Source organism: Benincasa hispida, chromosome 3 (genome assembly GCF_027475165.1).
Source record: "Benincasa hispida cultivar pf3 chromosome 3, pf3_genome.v1.1, whole genome shotgun sequence".
NCBI lineage: Eukaryota > Viridiplantae > Streptophyta > Magnoliopsida > Cucurbitales > Cucurbitaceae > Benincasa > Benincasa hispida.
Window position 1 is genome coordinate 11,316,090 of NC_143480.1, and position 22,003 is coordinate 11,338,092.

The window sequence follows — 22,003 nt, forward strand, 5'->3', positions numbered from 1 at the left end:
TAGTTATAAATTAAAATTAAATTTGTCAAAGAGTAATTTATTAGGAACAATGGCAAATATAACAACCAAATTCAAAATAAATATAATAAAATATAAAAGAATTTGTAGATAATAATAAAATTTAGAGCTTTCGAAATTGATAGACTATATGGAATTTAGGGTTAAATGCTATCCATTGCAATTAACTCAACATAATTTCACTCCTCATATCATTTTTTTTAGTTAGTTTGAACAAATTTCCAGCAATTATCCACAAATAAATTCCCACCCTCTTTCCTCTCACTTTCAGCATGTTCCTATCGGCTTCTCCTCACTGATCTGAAGGGTTTTAGGGTTCAGATATTCTTATTATTCAAGAGGCAGCCATTAAAGCAAGTGCCCTCTGCTTCGGTGTTTTGAGTTCATCGTACACAATCCAACTTTGCTTTCTCTCTAACCTCAGACCTAAAACTTTCAGACAATTGTTTATCCTCTCAATGCCTTTGTGCAATTTAAGTCGGGAAGCACTTCAGAGCTTTTGATTGTGGGAGGATTGGTCGAATTAGGACCGTTAGGTTTCTTTCATGTCGATTTCCCAAGATTTATATCCATCACAAGATGACCTTCTCTACGAAGAAGAGCTCCTTCGAAATCCTTTTAGTTTGAAGTTGTGGTGGCGCTACCTCATAGCACGAGCAGAAGCACCATTCAAGAAGCGATTCATTATCTACGAGCGGGCTCTCAAGGCCCTCCCCGGAAGCTATAAGTTATGGTATGCATATCTGCGCGAACGCCTCGATCTGGTACGAAATCTTCCCATTACTCATTCTCAATACGAAACTCTTAACAACACGTTTGAACGAGCGCTTGTGACTATGCATAAAATGCCAAGAATATGGATAATGTACCTACAGACTTTGACTAACCAGAAATTAGTGACCCGAACGCGTCGGACGTTCGACCGAGCCCTTTGTGCTCTTCCAGTTACACAGCACGATCGCATTTGGGAGCCATACCTTGTTTTTGTTAGCCAAAAGGGTATTCCAATTGAGACCTCACTTAGAGTTTATCGAAGGTATTTAAAATACGACCCTACACACATTGAAGACTTGATTGAATTTTTGGTTAATTCAAATCTGTGGCAAGAAGCTGCAGAGAATTTGGCTTCCGTGTTGAATGACGATCAATTTTATTCTATAAAGGGGAAGACCAAGCATCGGTTGTGGTTGGAGCTGTGTGATTTGCTTACTAGACATGCTACTGAAGTTTCAGGGTTGAATGTTGATGCCATAATAAGGGGCGGCATTAGGAAGTTCACCGATGAAGTAGGGCGCTTGTGGACATCACTCGCAGAATATTACATCAGAAGGAATTTACACGAGAAGGCAAGAGATATATTTGAAGAAGGGATGACTACTGTTGTTACTGTAAGAGATTTTAGTGTGATATTTGATTCGTACTCTCAATTCGAGGAGAGTATGCTAGCTCATAAAATGGAAAATATAGATTTGAGTGATGAGGAAGATGAAGTACAGGTAAATGGCCTGGAGGAGGAGGAGGAAGAGGACATCCGATTAGATATTGATTTATCAGTTTCTAAGTTTGAGAAGAAAATACTTCAAGGGTTTTGGCTGTATGATGATAATGACATTGATCTGAGACTAGCTAGGTTAGACCATCTTATGGACAGAAGACCAGAATTAGCTAATAGTGTTCTTCTACGACAAAATCCTCATAATGTTGAACAATGGCATCGGAGGATTAAATTATTTGAGGGCAATCCCACAAGACAAATATTGACGTATACTGAGGCTGTGAGAACAGTGGATCCCATGAAAGCAGTAGGTAAGCCTCATACCTTATGGGTTGCTTTTGCTAAGTTGTATGAAGCACACAAAGATCTTCCAAATGCAAGAGTTATTTTTGACAAAGCTGTACAAGTTAACTATAAGACAGTGGATAACTTGGCTAGCATTTGGTGTGAATGGGCGGAAATGGAATTGAGACATAAAAACTTCAAAGGGGCTTTGGAGCTGATGCGTCGTGCTACAGCAGAGCCATCTGTTGAAGTCAAACGAAAAGGTAACTCCATAAAGCTTTCTCATTAGTAATTGCACTCGTGTTTAATTATGTTGCTGATTATCTCATTTAGAGTTAACAGTACTCTTGGTTTTTCTTGTGTTAAAGCATCTTACTTGGGGTTTAGTCGCAAGTATTTTGGTTGTATAGCAGACATGGAACTAAATTAGAGGTTATTTAGTAGGATATTTTGAACAGTAAATTAAATAGTTTGTTTCTCAACAGAAGAATACTGATTTCAACAAACCTATATTTGTCATTGTGAATCTAAAATGAACTCAAGGTATATGGAGCAACAGTAATAGTTACATTGGTTTATGCTTATAATTGCAGTGGCTGCTGATGGGAATGAACCAGTCCAGATGAAGGTGCACAAGTCCCTAAGACTTTGGACCTTTTATGTGGATCTGGAAGAAAGTCTTGGAACCTTGGAGTCTACCCGTGCAGTTTATGAGCGAATACTGGACTTAAGAATCGCTACCCCACAAATAATAATCAACTATGCCTTGCTTCTTGAGGTATGCTAAATTTGGCTTGTGTCGTTTTATATTACCTTTATTCCGTGGATGGATTAAGATTTACTCATGATTTTGACATGTTCAGGAACATAAGTACTTTGAAGATGCATTCAAGGTATATGAAAGGGGCGTGAAGATTTTCAAATATCCTCATGTCAAAGATATATGGGTCACATATCTATCCAAGTTTGTGAAAAGATATGGGAAGACAAAATTGGAGCGGGCAAGAGAACTATTTGAGCATGCGGTTGAAACAGTATGTAAAATTGATCTCTTCTCCATCTCTTGCATTTCTTTGAATTAATAGAATTGGTTCTTATGGAAAAAAAGGCTTCTTGTAATTATGCTGAAATGCAATTATCTAAAACTATCTGATAGCAATCGAGTCTTCCATGAAAATTGGATATCTATGAAGCTATTTTACTTTGGCTTAGTTTGAAGAAAGCACAAGAGTTTCAAGATGCATACGAAGTTGTAGTAACAGTTCTGGAAGGACGGATGCCTGTAGTTTATATTTGAAACAAAATAGTGGAGGTGCTTTTTTTTAATAAATAATTTTTACAGTGGGAAAGTTAAACGGTCTACTATCAATCAATTTTTTGTATGAAATCAAAATTCCCCAATTCCCAAATACCGCATCAGTTCTGCTTTCGTCTATGCACCAAACCCTACGAAGCGAGGAAGAAGAAGAAGAAGAGAACATAGGGATCTCTAACCTCTTATATGAGGAATATTGTCGTAAAAGAGTTGAAAACAAGAAGAGAATGGAAGCCCTAATTTTCCCTTGCCTTCTCAATCTCTCATCAACTCTTCCCATTTCAAGTCCTTCCATAGTAAGCCCACAAAGCCTCACATGACTCAGAAACAACTTATGGTGGTGAGGAGGTCCAGTCGCATAGTGAAACAGCCAGCCCCTGCTTACGCTGAAGTTCTTGTTGATTGCATGGTGATTCCTAGAAGGATCTCCAGAGCAAGAGAATTTTCAGACCAGTTTTATGCTTTGGATGAAGCAAGAAAGAATGCCTTTGAAAGAGCTCAGGAATTACAGCAGGATTGGAGCCAAATTATCCCATCTGTATAAAGTCGATGGTCCAGTCTCATGTTAGTAGTTGTTTCCGGCTGGGCCTTTCTGCTCATTTCTGCAAGACGCACCTTCCAAAGAATGATGGAGTAATGATGTTAATAGATGAAGATGGTGATATGAGTATCCAAAAATAAATTTGGCACGAAAAACAGGATTTAGTGGGGTGATGGAAGGTTTTCTCAATTGCTCATAAGTTAGCAGATGGAGATGCTGTGGTTTTTTGATGCATTAAACCTACAGCCTGCAAGGTACTTTAGGGCGGATGGTTCCAAAGAAGATAGTGATTCTAATAGTAGCTAAATGATTTACTTTCTTATTCCAAATCAGTTCATTTCAGGTGAGAATTGACGAGGTCTGGGGAAGTGCACATAATGCAACAAGTTTTCTCAGAATTGGTTTTGGAGTAAAAGGCAACCTGTGCCTTGTACAATCTTGTGTCAGCTGAATATGACTATTATATTGGGGGTGGGGGGTGGTGTGTATTCAAGTATCCCCTCTCCCTAACATTTCTTCTCTCTTTTTTTAAATCCTTTTCTTTGTTTTAGCTTAGACTGCTTGTTAACTGATAGATTTTGCTGATTTTTGGAGAGCCTTTAGGGTTTCTAGTGGGATGAGCCACTGTGTAAGCTATTGTATTGTACTAGAATTTCTACTGGGATCCCTATGTTAGCTGATAGATTTTGCTGATTTTGATTGGGAGAGCCTTGAGGATGAGTCCCTGTGTAAGCCAATGTACTAGAGTTTCCAAAACAAGTCTGATTTCTTAATTAATAATTTGTTCTGTTTCTCTCTAAAAAAAAGAAAAAAAAGAAATAGTGGAGTGTTTTTTAGAAAGAAAAAAAAAATTAAAAAAGGAAATCAAAGTTAAAACACAAATTTAAATTACCTCTCTTTTAGTAGATATATATTCTTTTTTCCATTCCAAGTGGTTGTCATATTCTCCTGTGCTTCTGCATATATTTTAGATTAATAATTTTCTTTGTTTCTGTTTATGGAGATAACGAAAATGGTTGTTAGAATTTATGTTTGGGTAGTTCTTAAGTTGACCATTCAGGATCTTAAAATCCAGCGATTCCCCACCTTTATTCCCTTCAAGGGCTTGATATAGACTTTTGAGTAGTTCTTGTTTCATTATAACATTCTTTTTCATTAAGTAGATTCAAGGTCTTGCCTTTGTTTCCGAGTTGAATGATATTGAAATTCTTCCTTATCACATTTACCGAATACAATGGTTATGATGATGCTAATGGTTTTATATTTTGATTGTGCATTCAGGCACCTGCTGATTCTGTTAGGCCTTTGTATCTTCAATACGCGAAGCTTGAGGAAGACCATGGTTTGGCAAAGCGAGCTATGAAGGTCTATGATCAGGCAACTAAAGCTGTTCCGAACAATGAGAAATTGAGCATGTATGAAATATACATTGCCCGTGCAGCCGAGATATTTGGTGTTCCTAAAACTAGAGAAATCTATGAACAAGCAATAGAATCTGGTCTTCCCGATCAAGATGTGAAGACTATGTGCTTGAAGTATGCTGAGCTGGAGAAGAGTTTGGGAGAAATTGATCGTTCTCGTGGAATATATGTATTTGCTTCACAGTTTGCAGATCCTAGATCAGATTTGAACTTTTGGAATAAGTGGCACGAGTTTGAGGTGCAACATGGAAATGAAGATACTTTTAGAGAGATGCTTCGTATCAAAAGGAGTGTTTCTGCTAGCTATAGCCAGGTATGTTCTTATTCAACACTTCTAGTGTATCCTCCCATTATTTAGTGGAACTTTTGTTAATGAAGACAAGAAATCAGTCCTCCTTTATGGAATCAAACCAAAGAAATTTGAAAGAAGAGGGGGAAGCAAAGGATAGGGAAGAGATAGTTAATGAAAGTGCAGGAGGAAACTGAATTTTTAACAGAGGGACTAAATTGTTACCATTTAAAATTTTTGGGACATGATTGTTACTTTTTGAATGTTCAATGACTAAAATGTTACTTTGATGAGATTTTTAGCCACGTTTTTACTTCTTGCATGAACACATGGTTAATTATTTTATGTAAATGTTTGGAATACTTATCTTACACATTCTTACCTTCTTTATGTTCGTCAGACACATTTTATTCTTCCCGAGTATCTAATGCAAAAGGATCAGACACTGAACCTCGATGAGGCGAAAGACAAATTGAAGCAGGCTGGGGTTACAGAAGACGAAATGGCTGCTCTAGAGAGGCAGTTGGCCCCTGCAATTGAAGACACGGCCAAAGATAACAGCCGTAAAGTTGGTTTTGTGAGTGCTGGAGTGGAATCACAGGCTGATGGAGGATTAAAGGTTACTGCTCATCAAGAAGACATTGAATTGCCAGATGAAAGCGACTCGGAAGAAGACGAGAACGTCGAAATTGCTCAGAAAGAAGTCCCATCTGCAGTTTTCGGAGGTCTTGCTCGAAAGAAGGAAGATTCCGATGAGGTGGATGGAGAAAAGGATGATGACAGCCACCTAGGTGCGCTTGAGAGAATAAAAAGGCAAAAGAAAGCCTAACAGTGTTTTGTAATGTAAATTAGAGTTGTTTTAAAATCAATGAGTTTTTGAAGGAAATAGTAAAAACACCCCGTCCGCATTTCTTGGGGTTTTATGGTAGAAAATAGCATCTTTTTAGATTATGAGTTATAGTTAATCGATTATTGCTGTGGGTTGCTAATTGTTTAGAAAATTGAGATTGATTTATTTCATTTCTGTTTAATTTGATTAATTTTCTCGTACTGTTGTAGTTGGATCAACATGCGTTTTAAAAGAAGACAGATAAACCCATAAATGAAGTCGCATTAATACTTGAAACTTTGGATCAACTAGATGTTGCTTTATGAATAGCGTTTTAATCAGGATTGATGTAGCATGACTCTGATTTGAACACTTCTAACTTATCTTAATTCATTATTTTGTATAAATATCAAAAGATTTTAGGTAAAAAAAAATCCACGTTTGGAACTATATGATTTTCATTGTCATAGGCTAATTATCAATTATCAATTAATAAAACAGAACTAAAAGTCTATATTAGTATTTTTTTAAAAAAACTATATCAATAATCTTTTGAACTTTACTTTCTTTTCCAGGCACCATCTAGACAAAGATTTAAATATATTCATTTCAATTTTTTTTTTCTAAGCGAAATAAAAAAAATTTAAAATCCTTGAAGTTTCTTGAATCCAAATGGGGCGGTAACGTTTTTAATTAAATTTGTACCATCATTGGAAACAAGACCGGTAAGAGAAGTAAAAGTAACTAACAAAGTACATTTTATTACTGCCAAATTTGGAGGGCCTACAACAAAACCAGAACCCGACCAGATAAAACTAAACTTCATCCACAACTTAATCAGCAATCATGTCTTCACCTGGGTCCATTGACGATCCATGTGCATCATGGTGTTAGTAGTATCTTTCCAATATGCTTGCTACTCTCCATTAGCTGGTGAGCTTCTGCTGCACCAGACAATGGAAGATACTTGAAGATCACAGGCTTCACCTTGCCTCCTGCAATGGCTGGCCAAACTATCTTCTCAACTTCACTTACAATGACAGCTTTGTTTTCAGGAGATCGGTTTCGCAAGCCAGCCGCTGCATTCACGATGCATGATATTTTGTCATTGAAAGATTATGCACCGAAAAAGATGGGGGATATGAGAAAAAGACCAATGCTTTGAAAATGGAGAAATTATTTCCTTGTAATGACCAGATGTGAAGCATTCAAAGTAAAAAAGATTATCATTAGGTCTCTCGTGTGCAGTGTCGAAATTGGACCAAATGTGGAAACTTTCAAATTCAAGGGGATTTTTTTTTTGGGTCATGTATCAATTTCATTTTAATATAACCTCAAAAGTTAAACATTAAAAAAAGATTATCAGTGTGGTCACAGAAGTTGATGGCTCGGTGAAGGGGAAATTGGTAAGAATGTGTATAGATAATCAATGAAACTTGAAATATTCTGAGAACAAATCTGATAGGAATGCTATTAGAATAGAAATAGGGACATTAGTAGGCATTAAGGATATGCCGGTATCTAGCTAAGGGGTTTAATAGGGAAATTTTGTTACAAATACAGTGAGTGAGATTCAAGGAGGTAGACAATATTCTAGTGAGTGATAGACTTAAGAGTCTCTCTCAAAAGAAGGAGGGTCAAAGTAACGGAGACACTTGGTTTATTTTATAGTCAAGTTATCTTATATCTTTTAGTACATTTAGGATAAGGAGTTGGTTATTATAGTCCTAAATTATTATAGTTGGGTTATAATAGTTTGTGCTTGGAGTGTAGATTATTTTAGTTCAGGTTATAATAATATGTGTTTGAGGTGTAAACTATTTTAGTTTAAGAATGAAATAGTAAACACTAGAGCAAATAATAAAAAAACGATGAATGTAAAAATAGTAAAAATTGTAGTAAATGGGGGTTTTGAAATAGTGTTAACGGTAGTTAATTGGGGAATACAAAATAATATTTACTGTAGCAAGAAGTGGTTATTATCTCTTAAGATAATCCTGCTCCAAGCACACACTTGGTCTATCAAAATCTTGATTCCTCATTCCACACAACCACTACTAAGGCGCATTTAGAGAGAAATATCTTTCTAATATCCTAAAATGTGCTTGACTACGTATCAAAAAGAATTTCTAAAAGTTTGAAAAAAAGTCTTTTAGAGAAACATGTATTTATCAATGTTTTTCTAAAATTAATGGTATGATTGGTCTTTCACTCAATAGCACTTAACCCGCTCTTAAGTTTTTTCAGGTATACTTCCATTTGAAGCATATAATACATGCTTGCATCGTATGGGAAACACTTCCCTGCACACGGATGCTTATTTAAGTAGTATCAGAAGCACACACATGTACAAAAAGGATAATGATATATTGATTGGTATAACATTCTCGATATGTATTTGACATTTGCATACTTTTAACTCATTTGAACTCTAAATTTCTAATCAGTATGCATCAAAAAAAAAAAAAAATGTAATGAATAGAATGAGTTTCTGATTTGGGTGGAATGAATTAAAGCTTCTTTGAATAGACGTTCAGACTGCAATTTATATCAACAAACCTCATTTAAAATGATCTTACCCTGCACAGTGAGGCGTTTCGCAAACAAACTGCGAAAATCTAGCTGCGTTACTGCTCCCCCCATGGTTCCAATAATAAAAAGCCTACCATCTAAGTTTAAGCTTTCAAGATTCCGCTGAAAGTAAGGAGCTCCAATACTATCAAGAATAACATCCACACCTGTCACGGTATAGAATATCACATAAATTTTCAGTGCTACAATCTTAGAAAGGAACAAGCATTTTCAGGAAATGGAACCTTGAAACATTGAAGAGTTATAGATATGCTAAAGACTAACCTTTTCCATCTGTTTCTTCTTTCACTCGTGCAACAAAATCTTCAGTTTTATAATTGATGCAAACATCTGCTCCAAGGTCTTTGCAGACAGCTAATTTCTCTTCACTACCTGGCGAAGATTCAGAAACATCAGAACAAATTCATGAACCCATAAAAGACCAAAGTAATCGCTAGACCTGCAGTAATGAATACTCTCGCTCCTTGGTATTTAGCTATCTGAATGGAAAAAGTACCAATTCCACTTGAGCCTCCATGAACCTGAAATTTGAATACTCTTTCACTCATGATGGTAATCAACGAGTAAAATTCTTCTCTCTTTCTCTCTCTCATTTTCCTTTTCAGTCTTTTTCTAGCTCACCCGAGTAGAGTAATACCAACATGAAGTTTTCCAAAATCATACCAACAATGTCTCTCCTCTCGATAGTCGACTTGCCATAAACACAGTCGACCAAACGGTGCACGCCACCTCCGGAAGACTAGCAGCATCCTTCAAGGAAACACCAGGTGGAATGGGAAGTACTTGCCCAGCTGGGACAGCCACTTTCTCAGCATATCCGCCTCCAGAAAGAAGAGCACATACCTGTGCTTGCAGCAGTATGTTAAATGATCAGATGCTAATTATTTCAATTCCCAAAAGCATATAGTATATGATAAATTGTTGCTTACCCATAAAAGATCACTAAAGAACGTTTAGAATATTCAAACAAGAAGAGTAAAATCATCTCTGATGATAAAAGGGTTGTGATCACAGCATTGAGCATTCATTTCCATAAGAAACAGGCTTTGCAAACTTACACATAGCTTATTAAAAATTGTTAGATGCCTTGAATCTGTTTGTTGGTGCTTCGAACAACCAAGTTTATGACCCTAGGGTTTAGAGTAGTGCGCTATATGAACTCTCAAACCCTAGAGACGCCGTTTTGATGTAATTTTTGAAAACATTCTCTCAAATAGTATTATTCTCTCTCTACTCGTGGATGTAGCTAACACACTGTTAGTGAACCACGTATATTTGTATGTCGATCTTCTCTATCTCTACGTTCCTTTTTGTGTTATTTAATTGTCGTTTTAACAATAATAATCGCATGTAATATCTCTCGCACCCCATTAAAACATAAAAAGCCTTTAAAAGATATTAAAAATGTTGATATAAGATTAAATTCATCGTTATTTTTCAAGTTTCAACTCAAACTTTTGCTTTTAGTACTAATTTATCGATAAATCAGAGCAAAAAGTCGTGATAAAATGTAAAGTTTACACGGTAACCCATCAGCTTTTAGATCAAATCACCGCGCTGAAAAGACTTGAAGAAAAGAAAAGAAAAAAGAACAGAACTCAAAGTAATTCGATGAACCAGAAGTGAAGTTCCATGAATTCCATAAATGACCTGATCGCCGATTTTCCAGCGGGAGACTTTTTTGCCGACAGCTTCGATGATCCCAGAGCATTCGAGGCCGAGGTAGGGACTGGCACCCTTAGGCGGGGGATAGAAGCCTTTCCTCTGTATCGTGTCGGCCCGGTTCAAGGCAGTGGCTTCCACCTTGATCAGAACCTCATCCTCCTTGATTATTGGGTCCTCAACCTCCTGCAATTGAAGAACTTCGGCCTCGCCGGGCTCGCTAATCACAACAGCCTTCATTGTTTGTTTGTCCGCTCTGTCCAGACTGTCCCAAGCAATTCAAAAGAAGATATTATTACACATTTTTTTTTTAAAAATTTTATTAAGTAAATTACATGTTTGTCCCTCGGTTATGGTTGTGTGATTTTTTTTGGACTCGCGTGTCAAATTAGAGAAATTATTTCAAACCGTTAGAAAAATATTTATAAGATATTGTAAAATTGTGTCCTATATTTTATTTCATTTTTTATATTTAAAAATAACTCATCAAATAATTAATAAGAATTCTTTTTATTGAAACTCTAAATTTGTTTAATGTTAAATTTATGAAATTAAGTATTACAATTTTATATATTATAATAAATAAAAATTAATATCAGTGTATTGATAAAAGTTAACTAATTAAAATAGTTGTTTTTAAATATAGAAAATTGAACTAAAATATTTACAAAATATAGCAAAATTTTAGAACTATCAATGATAGACGCTGATATAGATATTGATAGACACTCATTGATAGTTTTAAAATTTTGCTATATCATTTGAAATAATTTCTTTAATTAAAAATCAATAATAACTTGAAAATTGAGTAATATATATAGTTAAACTAACCCATTAATATATTTAATGAAAGTCGTATTAATTATAATTTAATATTTAATTATTTTTTTAATTAATTTAGTTCAACATTAATAATTTTAATTTTAATATATTTTAATAAATAGAGAAGAAATTGAAGAAATGGGTGTAGAAAATAACAGATGACGAGGAAATGAAAAATAACAAATTTAAAAAAGAAATTAAGAAAACAATAAAGAAAAAGAGGAGGAGAAACCAAATGATGTAACAAAAGCTTCTATTTTTTTTTCTTCTTCTTTTCAAGGGGATAGAAAAGGCCTCCCTTATTAAGTGAAATGGGAAAATTCTTTTCCTAAAAATAAATTTCATTATTTTCAAACAAACATGAGCAAATCTTCAATGCCCTCAAACCAAATGGGCTGTTAGTGGGTAGCTTTATTAGGACATCATAACCTTTGACCAATTTATAAAATAAATCCTAAGCAATGGAGATTTAATTGAAAAAAAAAAGAAAAGAAAAGAAAAAAACCTATATTTGACTCTCAGATCCTAAATTTTCAATTTTGATTAAATTAAACCATAAAATTAAATAATTGATGTAATTTTTATCTGCATTTCAATTTCAGTTAATTCACCTATTAAATTTAACATAAAACCATTTAAAAATCTCTATATATTCATTAATTTCAACCAACTAAGTTTTACACAAAAATGAATTGAAAAAACATACAAATTAAATAAGTATTTACAAATTTACCAAATATCATAACTTGCTCTAATGTCGTTTTTCTCTAAAATTTTGTCAATTTCATATCATACTTATGTTTTATAATTTATTGAATGCATAATAAAACTTTTTTTTAAACGATATTTGGAGCAAAAATTTTTAAAAGTTAAAATTGAAGATTACAAGTGTAACACAGATATAAGTTTGATGTGTAATTAAATAAAATTAATTTTTTTAGATTAAAATTGATACAAATTGATATGTTTAGGGTAAAAAATATTGCAAAAAAGGTAAGAAGTAAAACATATATTTATGCATTAAATAATAGAAAAATCAGTTGTTAACTCTACTTGGCCATTGTTTATATGAGAAAAGCTTGCAAACTGGGGGAAATTTCTAGTATTATGAATCCACTAATATTTACATATTTACAAAGATAAATGTATAGTGTAAAAAAAGAGAGAAATTTTTCTTAAAGGAGATTGTAACTATCCTTTGGAGCCAAGCCATATGGAACAACATGGTTGTGTCTCGTTACAAACTTTACTTATTTTAAACTTAGTACTTTGCTAGTTGCGTTCGAATCTTCTCACTAGTTTTGAACTTTTTCTGAAACTTCTTAAACTGAATTATGAACTAACCTTCACGGTTCAAATTAGTCTTCTCCCTCATCCCATCGCCTTACCGGTGCAGTCCTCCGCCCACCGATCGGAGATGTAAAAGTAACTACAAAGTCACAAAACAATATACAATTTATTACTGCCAAATTTGGAAGGCCTATGTTAGGTATCCAGTTGAATAACCTTGCAAATGACAAGAAAACACACCCACACAACACAATATATTGCCAAAGCACTGTCCATCATGGAATCGGCAGTATCTTTCCAATATGCTTTCTGCTCTCCATTAGCTTGCGGGCTTCTGCTGCTCCTGACAATGGAGGATACTTAAAGATCACAAGCTTTACCTTGCCTGCTGCAATGACTGGCCAAACTATCTTCTCAACCTCACTTACAAATGACTGTTTTGTTTTCAGGAGACCGGTTTTGCAAGCCAGCTGCTGCGTACATGATACATGTGGTGGGTATATAAGTAAGTATAATTATCTTCATTGGTACAAGACCTTTTAAGTGAAACCAAAAGCAAGACCATGAGGATTTATGTCCAAAGTGGACAACATCGTACTATTGTGGATGGTTGCATCGGAAGGAAAACACTTCCGTGTATACGGATGCTTATTTAAGTAGTATCTTAATCATGTTAGAAGCACAGACATGGTATAAAATCTTAGAAGCACAGACATAGTACAACAAAGATAATGATATATTGATTGCTATAACATCTTCAATATATGTATTTGACATTTGTATACTTTTAACTAATTTGAACTCCTAAAATTTCTAAACGGTAGAATGAGTTTCTGATTTGGGTGGAATGAATCAGATCATCTTTGAATGGACGTTCAGACTGCAATTTATATCAACAAACCTCATTTAAAATGATCATACCCTGCACAGTAAGGCGTTTCGCAAACAAACTTTGAAAATCTAGCAGCGGGACAGCTAATTTCTCTTCACTACCTGGCGACGAAGATTCAAAAACATCAGGACAAACTCAGGAACCAATAAAAGACCAAAGTAATTGCTTGCCCCTTGGTATTTAGCTATCTGAATGGCAAAAGTACCAATTCCACTTGAGCGTCCATGAACCTGAAATTTGAATACCTTTTCATTCATGATGGCAATACATAAATGAATTCAATTGTGATTATAACTAACTCCAAGTTTGTCAACATATCTCCTAGAGTAACATTCTTCCCTTTGTCTCATCACCCTTTTCAGTCTTCTTGTATCTCCCCCAGTAAATTAATACTAATCCATACCAACAATGTCTCTCCTCTCGATAATCGACTTGTCATAAACACAGCCGACCAAACGGTGCAAGCCACCTCCGGAAGACTAGCAGCATCCTTCAATGAAACACCAGGTGGAATGGGGAAGTAATTGCCCAGCTGGGGTAGCCATATCCGCCTCCAGCAAGAATAGCACATGCCTGTGCTGCAGATGCTAGTAATGTAATTTCCTTAATGCATATAGTATATTAGGAATTGTTCCCTACCCGAAAAAGATCATTAAAGAACGTTAAATCATCTTTGATAAAAGGGTTTTGAACATTTACAGAAGAAACAGGCTTTACAAAATTACACAAAGCTTATTCAAAACAATTCCCATGCATTATGCAATACCTCTCGCCCCACTAAAAAATAGTATCCTTAACAAGATATTAAAAGTGTTGATATCTCAACTTAAACTTTGGCCTTACAGTAATAATTTAACAATGAATCAAGCAAGAAGTTTTGTGATAAAAGGTCCAAAATAATTCGAGAACAGTGCAAGAAGATGAGTATCCTCTATTCTATTTCTATTTGTGGAACTTCTTTGTATCTAATTTGTTATTGGTTAATTTAATTTCTTTTTTAAAAAGATATATTTTTTTTGAAAAAAAAATACAAGGAAATTAGCAAGATTTGAAAGACTATAAATATTATGAACAAGTTGAGAGATACACTTCACTAGTCATCTCTCAATGATTGCATATTTACTAAAGAAGCTACCCACAAAATCTCCATTATAATAATCTTCCATTATAATAATCTTCACATCAGTTGGTTTTCATTAATTTGATTTAATCCCTAAACAATGAGATTCAATGAAGATAGAAGAATCGATGGAATCAATCGATCTCAAACTCATCTCGATCACCTTTGTTTTTAATAAGATAATAGAGAAATGTTGATTATTGATTGATTGTCGTAATGATATTGACATGATGTTCCTCACCACTTAATCGAATCCTCTTGTGTCAATAGTCTATAACCATGCAACATCCCAAATAAATGACATCACTGATTTTTGAGGAGGAACTTGCTCGACAATGATTGGCACTGATAGAACCTAACGTGAAGAGGATCCATCACCATAGCTCTCTTTAAACTTGTCCACATATAAAAGAGACTTAGAGGTGACTCTACTTTTAGTTTTATATATTTTTAAACTCTATAATATCTAATAAATCAGGACTTTTTTTTTTTTTTTTTTTTGACATAAATCTGATTATATGTCAACACAAGCATAGTTTATCTAGATATATATCTTTAACCAAGTCAAAAGTCTGAGTTTCTACCCTATCCACACATGTTAATTTTGTATGCACGTAACATAGTTTAATGGATAAGACATACAAGACTAAAATAAATTCTTACCCATAAAGATTAAGAATTAGTTCAGATTGACTATAGAATCTTTTTTAAAAGTTATTTTTGTTTAAACTCTTTTGATAAAAAAAAATAGTTTAAAATAACACTTGGAGAGTGTTTCAAATTTGGGGGGGGGGGGGGGGGGGGGGGGGGGTGGACCCTATTGACTTTAAACTTGTTTGGTTATATCAATTTGGGTCTTTAGCTTTCAATTTTTTTAAGAAAAAAGTATAGTGAGGATATAATATTCAATTTATAAATAGCATTGACGGAAAATTTTTAACCAATTGAGTAATATGATGAATACGTTGGTCGAATATTTGGTTGAAGACATGAAGTAAATTGAAAAAAAAAATCGAAGCAAAAAGACATGCTGTTGGGGCATTTGTCCTATGTGTGTAGATCTTGACTCGGAGTAGAGCATAAACCTAAAAGAATTGAAGAAGACCATTTGGGAACAAGAAAATGACATCGCAAATTAAATTTGATCTCGATGAAAAAAATACATCAATGAAAAGTTAGTTCGATGAATAGAAAATTTAATGAATTGATTTTTTTATTTATTAAAATTTATAGTATAGATAAACGATCGTGGGCCAAAAGACAAAACTCATCCAATTTTTAAAATGAAAGGTAAGAAAAAGCCATACATATATATATATCTATATCTATATATATACATATTTCAAATCATAAGAATAGAGAGATTTAAAACACAGGACATTTCCAATTCTATGCCATTATACTTTAAACCTAAATAAGAAATTTTTATACTGACGACTTTTTTACAAGCACCTTTTATGATTAATGACCCGCCTCTAAAAAACGTATGAAATCTGATCTTTTGTTAATGTTATAGACACTATCACAAACATATCGCATTAGGAATGACTATGTCTATCGTAGGCTCAACGCGATGGTCATATCTATCACGATTAAAAAAAAAAAATTCTTGGAAAAACACTGAGAAAAATGGGGAAAACACAACAAATTGTACACATTTAATATAAGGTATCGCATTGGAGATGGTCATGTGTAGTCCTATCACGATGACTATCTCTATCATGATACAAGTTCACCCAAAAACACAATAAAGAAATATGAGGAAAAGACGACTGAAAATTTTTATCCCAATTGTGATGGACATCGCGTTAGGATTCCGATAAACAAATTCGACAATACGTTATGCAGAATGTTAGATTTCATACGTTTGTAAAAGTCGGATCATTAATCATAAAAATCTTTGTGAATTGATCATTCGTAATTTTTTTTTTTAAAAAAAGAATCTCTACAAATAATAATAATAAAAAATGATGGGAAAATCAGTTGTTAATTTAACTGTCTTTTTTTTTTTTTTTTTAGATTCTAACGTTCGTAACCTCTGATTGGGTGAGAGGCAAGCGTCGAAAAACGAGAAGCGAAGCTGGTTTAATTTTGCAGACAAGCTTCAGAGCCGGCGGTCAAGTAGGTGAAGTCGGAGCTGCTATCGCTGCGAAGAGTTGATTTCTAGTTCCATTGTGTTCACTATCTTATTTTGTTGTTAGGAGCAGACATGGGCCAGTCTCAACTTTGCTGGACTGCGAATGCTTTCGTTTTTCTGCTACTTTTACCTGGAATCCTCGGCTGGGGAAAGGAAGGTCACTATGTAATTTGCAAGATAGCGGAGGTAAGCATATTCGAGTCATTTTAAGCATCAATTGCGTTTAATTTTGTCCAGCTTTTCGGTGTAATGAAAGGTTAATACGGAAGGATTATAATTGATGGGATTTGGATCTTGAGTTCTTGAAAGTGTTCCTCTCGTAGTTGTGATACCATAGGCCAGGATTCAATTTTAAACAAACATGGCAAAGGAGAGAGGGGTCCTGTGAGATTTGGTTTGCTATTAGAAAAACATTTGGACCCATTTGGATTTTTTGCATAAAAACTGAAAAAATTGAGCATCTCAGTAAGCTAGAACTTTCTTGCGGTCAGTTATTTTGCAGCTGATTATGACATATCACTCTATGATTATGATTTCAACCATTATATCCTGTACAAATTTTGTTGAAGCCAAAATCTGATATCACTTCCTTTGGTTTAGGGATATTTCACTGAAGATACTCTATCCACGGTCAAAGAATTGCTTCCAGCTTCTGCTGAGGGTGATCTTGCGGCTGTATGCTCCTGGCCTGATGAAATTCGACGAAAAGCTCATTATCGCTGGAGTAGCGCCTTACACTACGTTGACACGCCCGATTTCTTTTGTAATTATAATTGCTCGAGTAAGCTTAAGCTTTATGGTATTTTCAATTTCTCTTGTAGTCTATCATGCCGTATAACTCTTTGATGTAATGCTTGTTGTCATTGTGTTCATGAGCTTTAAAATCAAATTCATTGTTGAACCAGAAGAACACGTCTGAGACTGAGAAATTTCATAGTTCATGTCCTCTAATGTTATATGGTTAATGTCACCATGATCTATCTGATTTGGATATATAGTACTGTAAAATCAATGTCTTCCTACTCTAAGATTTTGACTGAAACAAACTCATTCTGCAATTCGGTTGAGTTTAATGAAAGTGTGTCATTTTGGATATGTCATATATGACTGTTATTAAATTCAACTGGGTTTTGATTCCATTCGTTCAACAAGGTACCAATATTTAGCTCTAATAACTAATTTTCAATACTTGAAACTTGAAAGTTATATTTTGATGATGTTTGCTTGTGTAACAGTATTCTCTGCTTCTTGATAGGAGACTGTCATGACACTCATGGACATAAGGGTAGATGTGTGACTGCAGCAATTTACAACTATACTATGCAACTCGAATCAGCTTACAAAGAGATGACTTCAGAAATTAGATGTAAGCATCTTAGATGACTAATCTTGTGTCTATACACTTTTTGAACAAATGTCATTTTTATTCACATGATATTTTCAGATAACTTAACAGAGGCTCTTATGTTCTTGTCCCATTTTATCGGAGATGTCCATCAGGTTTGCTTCTACAGATTTACACTAAAAGGCAGAGATAAATGAAAAATGTGAAGTGCTAGATTCATGAAATTGGTGTAACTGCAAAATTTAGTGCTCTGAATGTTGTTGAAAGTTCATTTTCATCAATGGGCTGTTCATGCCCCTCATCCTTTTTAAATAAGATTTCTTAAGCAGGTTTGTGTATTGATTACATGCATACATTATAGCCTCCATTAATGGACTTTCACCTTTTCCTTTTACAGCACTAAAATTCCATAATATAATGCTTTTTGAAATTCTTCAATGGTGCTGGTTGCTTGTGCCTGGATATTGTTCTTTGCACCCTTAAATAGATGCAAAATTTACCCCTAACCACATATTACTAATAATAATGTCTCCTTTATTTTATTTTTCGAAAAAGAGTGGGATAATCAATGATTTTATCTCTTTGCATCTGACTTTACCGTTATTCAATGGCAGCCTCTGCATGTCGGTTTTGTTGGAGATCTAGGAGGTAATTCAATAACAGTCCGTTGGTACCGTAGAAAGACTAATCTCCATCATGTAAGTGTCACCTAGAGATTTCAAATCCCTCCCACACCACGAGTACCCTGCCAAGCTTGGAAATCCCATGACATTCTGCAGAATGTTGTGGTTTTTTATTCATCTGGTATTGGAATAGTTTTGTCTATAAAAAATAAATAGTTTTGCTTTAGGTCTGGGATAACATGATCATCGAGTCTGCCTTGAAGACATTCTACCATTCAAACCTTACGCTAATGATTCAAGCGATTCAAAACAACATTTCGGTATTATATGCCTCCTCTTTCTACTTTTATGTCCTTGTGTACCATTTACGATAGGAGTGGAACAGCTTGTTTTTTGTAGTTTTTACTTGTAGTTATTTTTCCTTATGGCATCATCTTTTTAAATTTCTGAAGGACGAATGGTATAATGATGTCTCAGCTTGGAGAAATTGCACACTGAACCACACAGCTTGTCCTAACCCGTGAGTGTTTATATTCTTCTCCCTTATCCATGTCTGGTGAGATGCTAATGTTAAATCATATATTTGAATTGTTCCTCTGCTATGATTCGAACATCTCTGATCAGTATACGAAAGTGAGATGATGCTTGTGATAAAGATGGACTTGCCTTGTTATGTCTTCAAGACTCCAAGCAGTGGAGTATAACATGTTGCTCAAGACTTATGATGTCCTTTTCTGAATTTGGAAGGGGAGAAAAACATTTAGAGGATGAATAGTAACCTTCATTTGCCTACCATAAAGTTCTAGGCATAACAAAAATTTATTGTGGTGCCTCTTAATTTTCAGGTATGCTTCTGAAAGTATTAGCTTGGCATGTAAATATGCATACAAGAACGCCACTCCAGGAAGCACACTAGAAGGTATGGTCACAATCACGTTAACTTTTCAATGCTGTGGTAATAAGTAGGTGGGATCTGATCTTTTTAATGGGGATTGGTGGAGGTGGGTATGAGCATAATGCAGAATTTGAGACCTTGATATCCTGGTGATAAGAAAGAAAGAAAAGGGTGTAGCCCTATGGGAATTGGTTCTATATGTCAAAATCGGTTAGGTGGTACTTGGTTTGTTGTTGCACTTGCAATCCTTCCTTGCCATAAAAAGATACACATTTGCCTGTCATAAAGATCAGATGAGTTGATTGTGTTAAATCTTCCAGTTTCTATATTCTGCTCGAGAAATTTTAAAACCCATCTCTCTATCCGTAGGAATGTCTCCAATACAAGTACATTCGTAAATCTTCCTTTCTGTTCTTTCAATATGATGCAAAAATCTGAACTCTTAATCTGTTAATAGTTGCTCCTGCTCAAAAGACATTCCAGAAATTCAACTCTTCAGTTTTTTCTTCATTGTCGAGGCATATGAACATGCTAGAATAGTTCGTTTTTTTCTCTGTGCTCTTTACACCTTGGATCTATAGAATTTAGAGTCAGTGGTGCACAAATAAGCAAAAAAATTCCTGTTTGTTGCAGACAGTTATTTTCTTAGCCGGTTGCCAGTCGTCGAGAAGAGGTTAGCACAAAGTGGCATAAGATTGGCTTCTACCCTCAACCGTATCTTTGCTTCTGAAGTGAAAGTGGCTGAAGTTTGAAGACAATGAGCGGGAGAAATCAGATCAACTTCAATAAGATATTAAAATGGTTGAAGAACATGAATTGATTTATGGTATTTGCTATTACTCCAAAAGAACCCTAAATGAGGAGAGTCAGTTGTAACTAGAGCAGTCACTGTAAAAGAACATGATATTCAGGAATGATATGATTGTTGCTTTACTGCTTTTAGAGATCAAAAAGCTCAAGATTGCAATTAAGGCAAATTTCTCATATGTTAAGAATCTGTCCTTAAATTTTAAACAATATCTGTCTACAGGCCAAGTAGAGCATCGTTGAGTTCAACAATATGAAATTGTTTGAGGCCGATACAACTTGACTACTTCAAAAGCATCTTGAATTTGTATCTTACATTGAATAGTGCAAAATTGTTAACCACATTGTTTCCTCGTTATTTCTTGTCGGGTGCTCATTTACTTTTGTGCATTGCAGCTTCTACTTAAAACAAGAGTGCAAGTATGGTTCATTTTGAAGCTCTAAGAGTGTTGTCACTTCAAGACAAACCCATACCATCACACATTCAATCTAGAAACCCAGTTTTATGAGAGATTCATAGGAGATAACAAAGTGTCAAACTCAAAGATCTGAGTCTAACATCCTGGACAGCGCACTCTATGGCGATTATGATTTTCAAGCAGTCTTAATGGAATTAATTGCTTTTGAATTTGAAAATTGAAGGTCAAAAGACCAGTCCACCAATAATCAAATTTTAGTCTATTTAATGTAGTTAAAACAGTGGTGTGTAATTGTAAAGATGGCATCTTTGAATTGCTACTTTGCAAGAAGCTGACATATGCGCATTATTCTTGCATTATCAAACGTTGGGAAAGAAGAATACTCATTTAACACGCAAGTTCTTGTTGATTTTTTGAATTTTATATCTTCTCGAAGAGCCAAGTTAACCCAATTTACCCATAATTATGAGACCAACAAATGCCAAGTTTTCTTTATGTTACATGCTTTTCAGTATTTTCCCACTTCGCCTTTCTTCCAATTTTAATTCACTACATTTTTAATGAAAAATGTCTAATAAGAGTCTTCTGAGCTATTAGACTAAGTATTTTCTCACTTCATCTTTCCTCCAATTTTAATTCGCTAATAAGAGTTTTTTTTAGATCAACAAATTTATTAGACATCAAATCTAAATTTATATGTCTAGCCACTTTTTAGTAGATAACATTCTATAAATTGAAAGTACAAATATTTGTTAAACACTTAAATTTTATTAATATATATAATTTTGAAATTTAAGATTTAAATTGAAATCAAGATGTAGAAAATTAAAAATTTAAGATTTTGAAACTTAAAATTCATATAAAAACTAGACCCGAAATTTAGAGATTAAAAGAAAAGGAGATTGTATTTTCTATGTTCTGTCAATAAATTCTTAGCAATAGCATGGAAATAGGACGCAGGACAATGACAGAACACATCTTAAACATTCTCCTGGTCAACGACCACGACCTACAAAGTCAAACTACCCTCGTGTCTCGTGTGTAAAGTATTACGTATATGAGAAATAAATTCAAACAAAGATTAAATTTTGTTTTGCCATTTGTAAGTTTGTTTGTATTTGTATTTGTATTTTTCTTTTTCTTTTTTGTGTTTCTATTTAAAAATCCTAGAAAAAAGTGTATAGTTTGAATTCTATATCCTTATAG

The 22,003-nt window shown here is 34.4% G+C and overlaps 4 protein-coding genes and 1 pseudogene across 12 annotated transcripts; 3 read left to right on the forward strand and 2 right to left on the reverse strand.

Annotated features, from left to right (window-relative positions):
• The first annotated feature begins 108 nt into the window (after positions 1–108).
• On the forward strand, positions 109–6,297 carry LOC120073284 (Tetratricopeptide repeat (TPR)-like superfamily protein). The gene is made up of 5 exons (XM_039026032.2): positions 109–2,061; positions 2,392–2,576; positions 2,662–2,832; positions 4,936–5,388; positions 5,765–6,297. The coding sequence occupies exons 1-5, from the start codon at positions 564–566 to the stop codon at positions 6,191–6,193; spliced, it is 2,736 nt and encodes a 911-aa protein (XP_038881960.1). The 5' UTR covers positions 109–563; the 3' UTR covers positions 6,194–6,297.
• Positions 2,843–4,929, forward strand: LOC120073285 (B3 domain-containing protein At5g42700 pseudogene; annotated as a pseudogene).
• A 554-nt stretch (positions 6,298–6,851) lies between the features above and the next one.
• On the reverse strand, positions 6,852–10,782 carry LOC120074746 (uncharacterized). The gene is made up of 6 exons (XM_039027975.2): positions 10,436–10,782; positions 9,449–9,628; positions 9,225–9,306; positions 9,050–9,157; positions 8,773–8,931; positions 6,852–7,272 (listed from the first exon to the last, which is right to left on the reverse strand). Exons 1-6 carry the CDS (start codon positions 10,685–10,687, stop codon positions 7,076–7,078), a joined length of 978 nt encoding a protein of 325 aa, XP_038883903.1. The 5' UTR covers positions 10,688–10,782; the 3' UTR covers positions 6,852–7,075.
• Positions 10,783–12,834: 2,052 nt separating this feature from the next.
• LOC150037016 (uncharacterized) lies at positions 12,835–14,022 on the reverse strand. The gene is made up of 4 exons (XM_090311850.1): positions 13,855–14,022; positions 13,657–13,681; positions 13,461–13,552; positions 12,835–13,032 (listed from the first exon to the last, which is right to left on the reverse strand). Exons 1-4 carry the CDS (start codon positions 14,020–14,022, stop codon positions 12,835–12,837), a joined length of 483 nt encoding a protein of 160 aa, XP_090167976.1.
• Positions 14,023–16,556: 2,534 nt separating this feature from the next.
• On the forward strand, positions 16,557–20,524 carry LOC120074257 (endonuclease 4-like). Of its 9 annotated transcripts, none has more exons than XM_039027320.2 (10): positions 16,557–16,696; positions 16,779–16,894; positions 17,309–17,507; positions 17,964–18,074; positions 18,153–18,208; positions 18,668–18,751; positions 18,904–18,996; positions 19,129–19,196; positions 19,522–19,595; positions 20,205–20,524. In XM_039027320.2, exons 2-10 carry the CDS (start codon positions 16,781–16,783, stop codon positions 20,321–20,323), a joined length of 918 nt encoding a protein of 305 aa, XP_038883248.2. In that variant the 5' UTR covers positions 16,557–16,696; positions 16,779–16,780; the 3' UTR covers positions 20,324–20,524. The 9 variants fall into 9 exon arrangements, with proteins under 9 accessions (XP_038883248.2, XP_038883252.2, XP_090167821.1 ...); XM_039027324.2 differs by having other exon boundaries at positions 17,309–17,489; XM_090311692.1 differs by having other exon boundaries at positions 16,560–16,692; positions 16,773–16,894; positions 17,309–17,489.
• Positions 20,525–22,003: the final 1,479 nt, after the last annotated feature.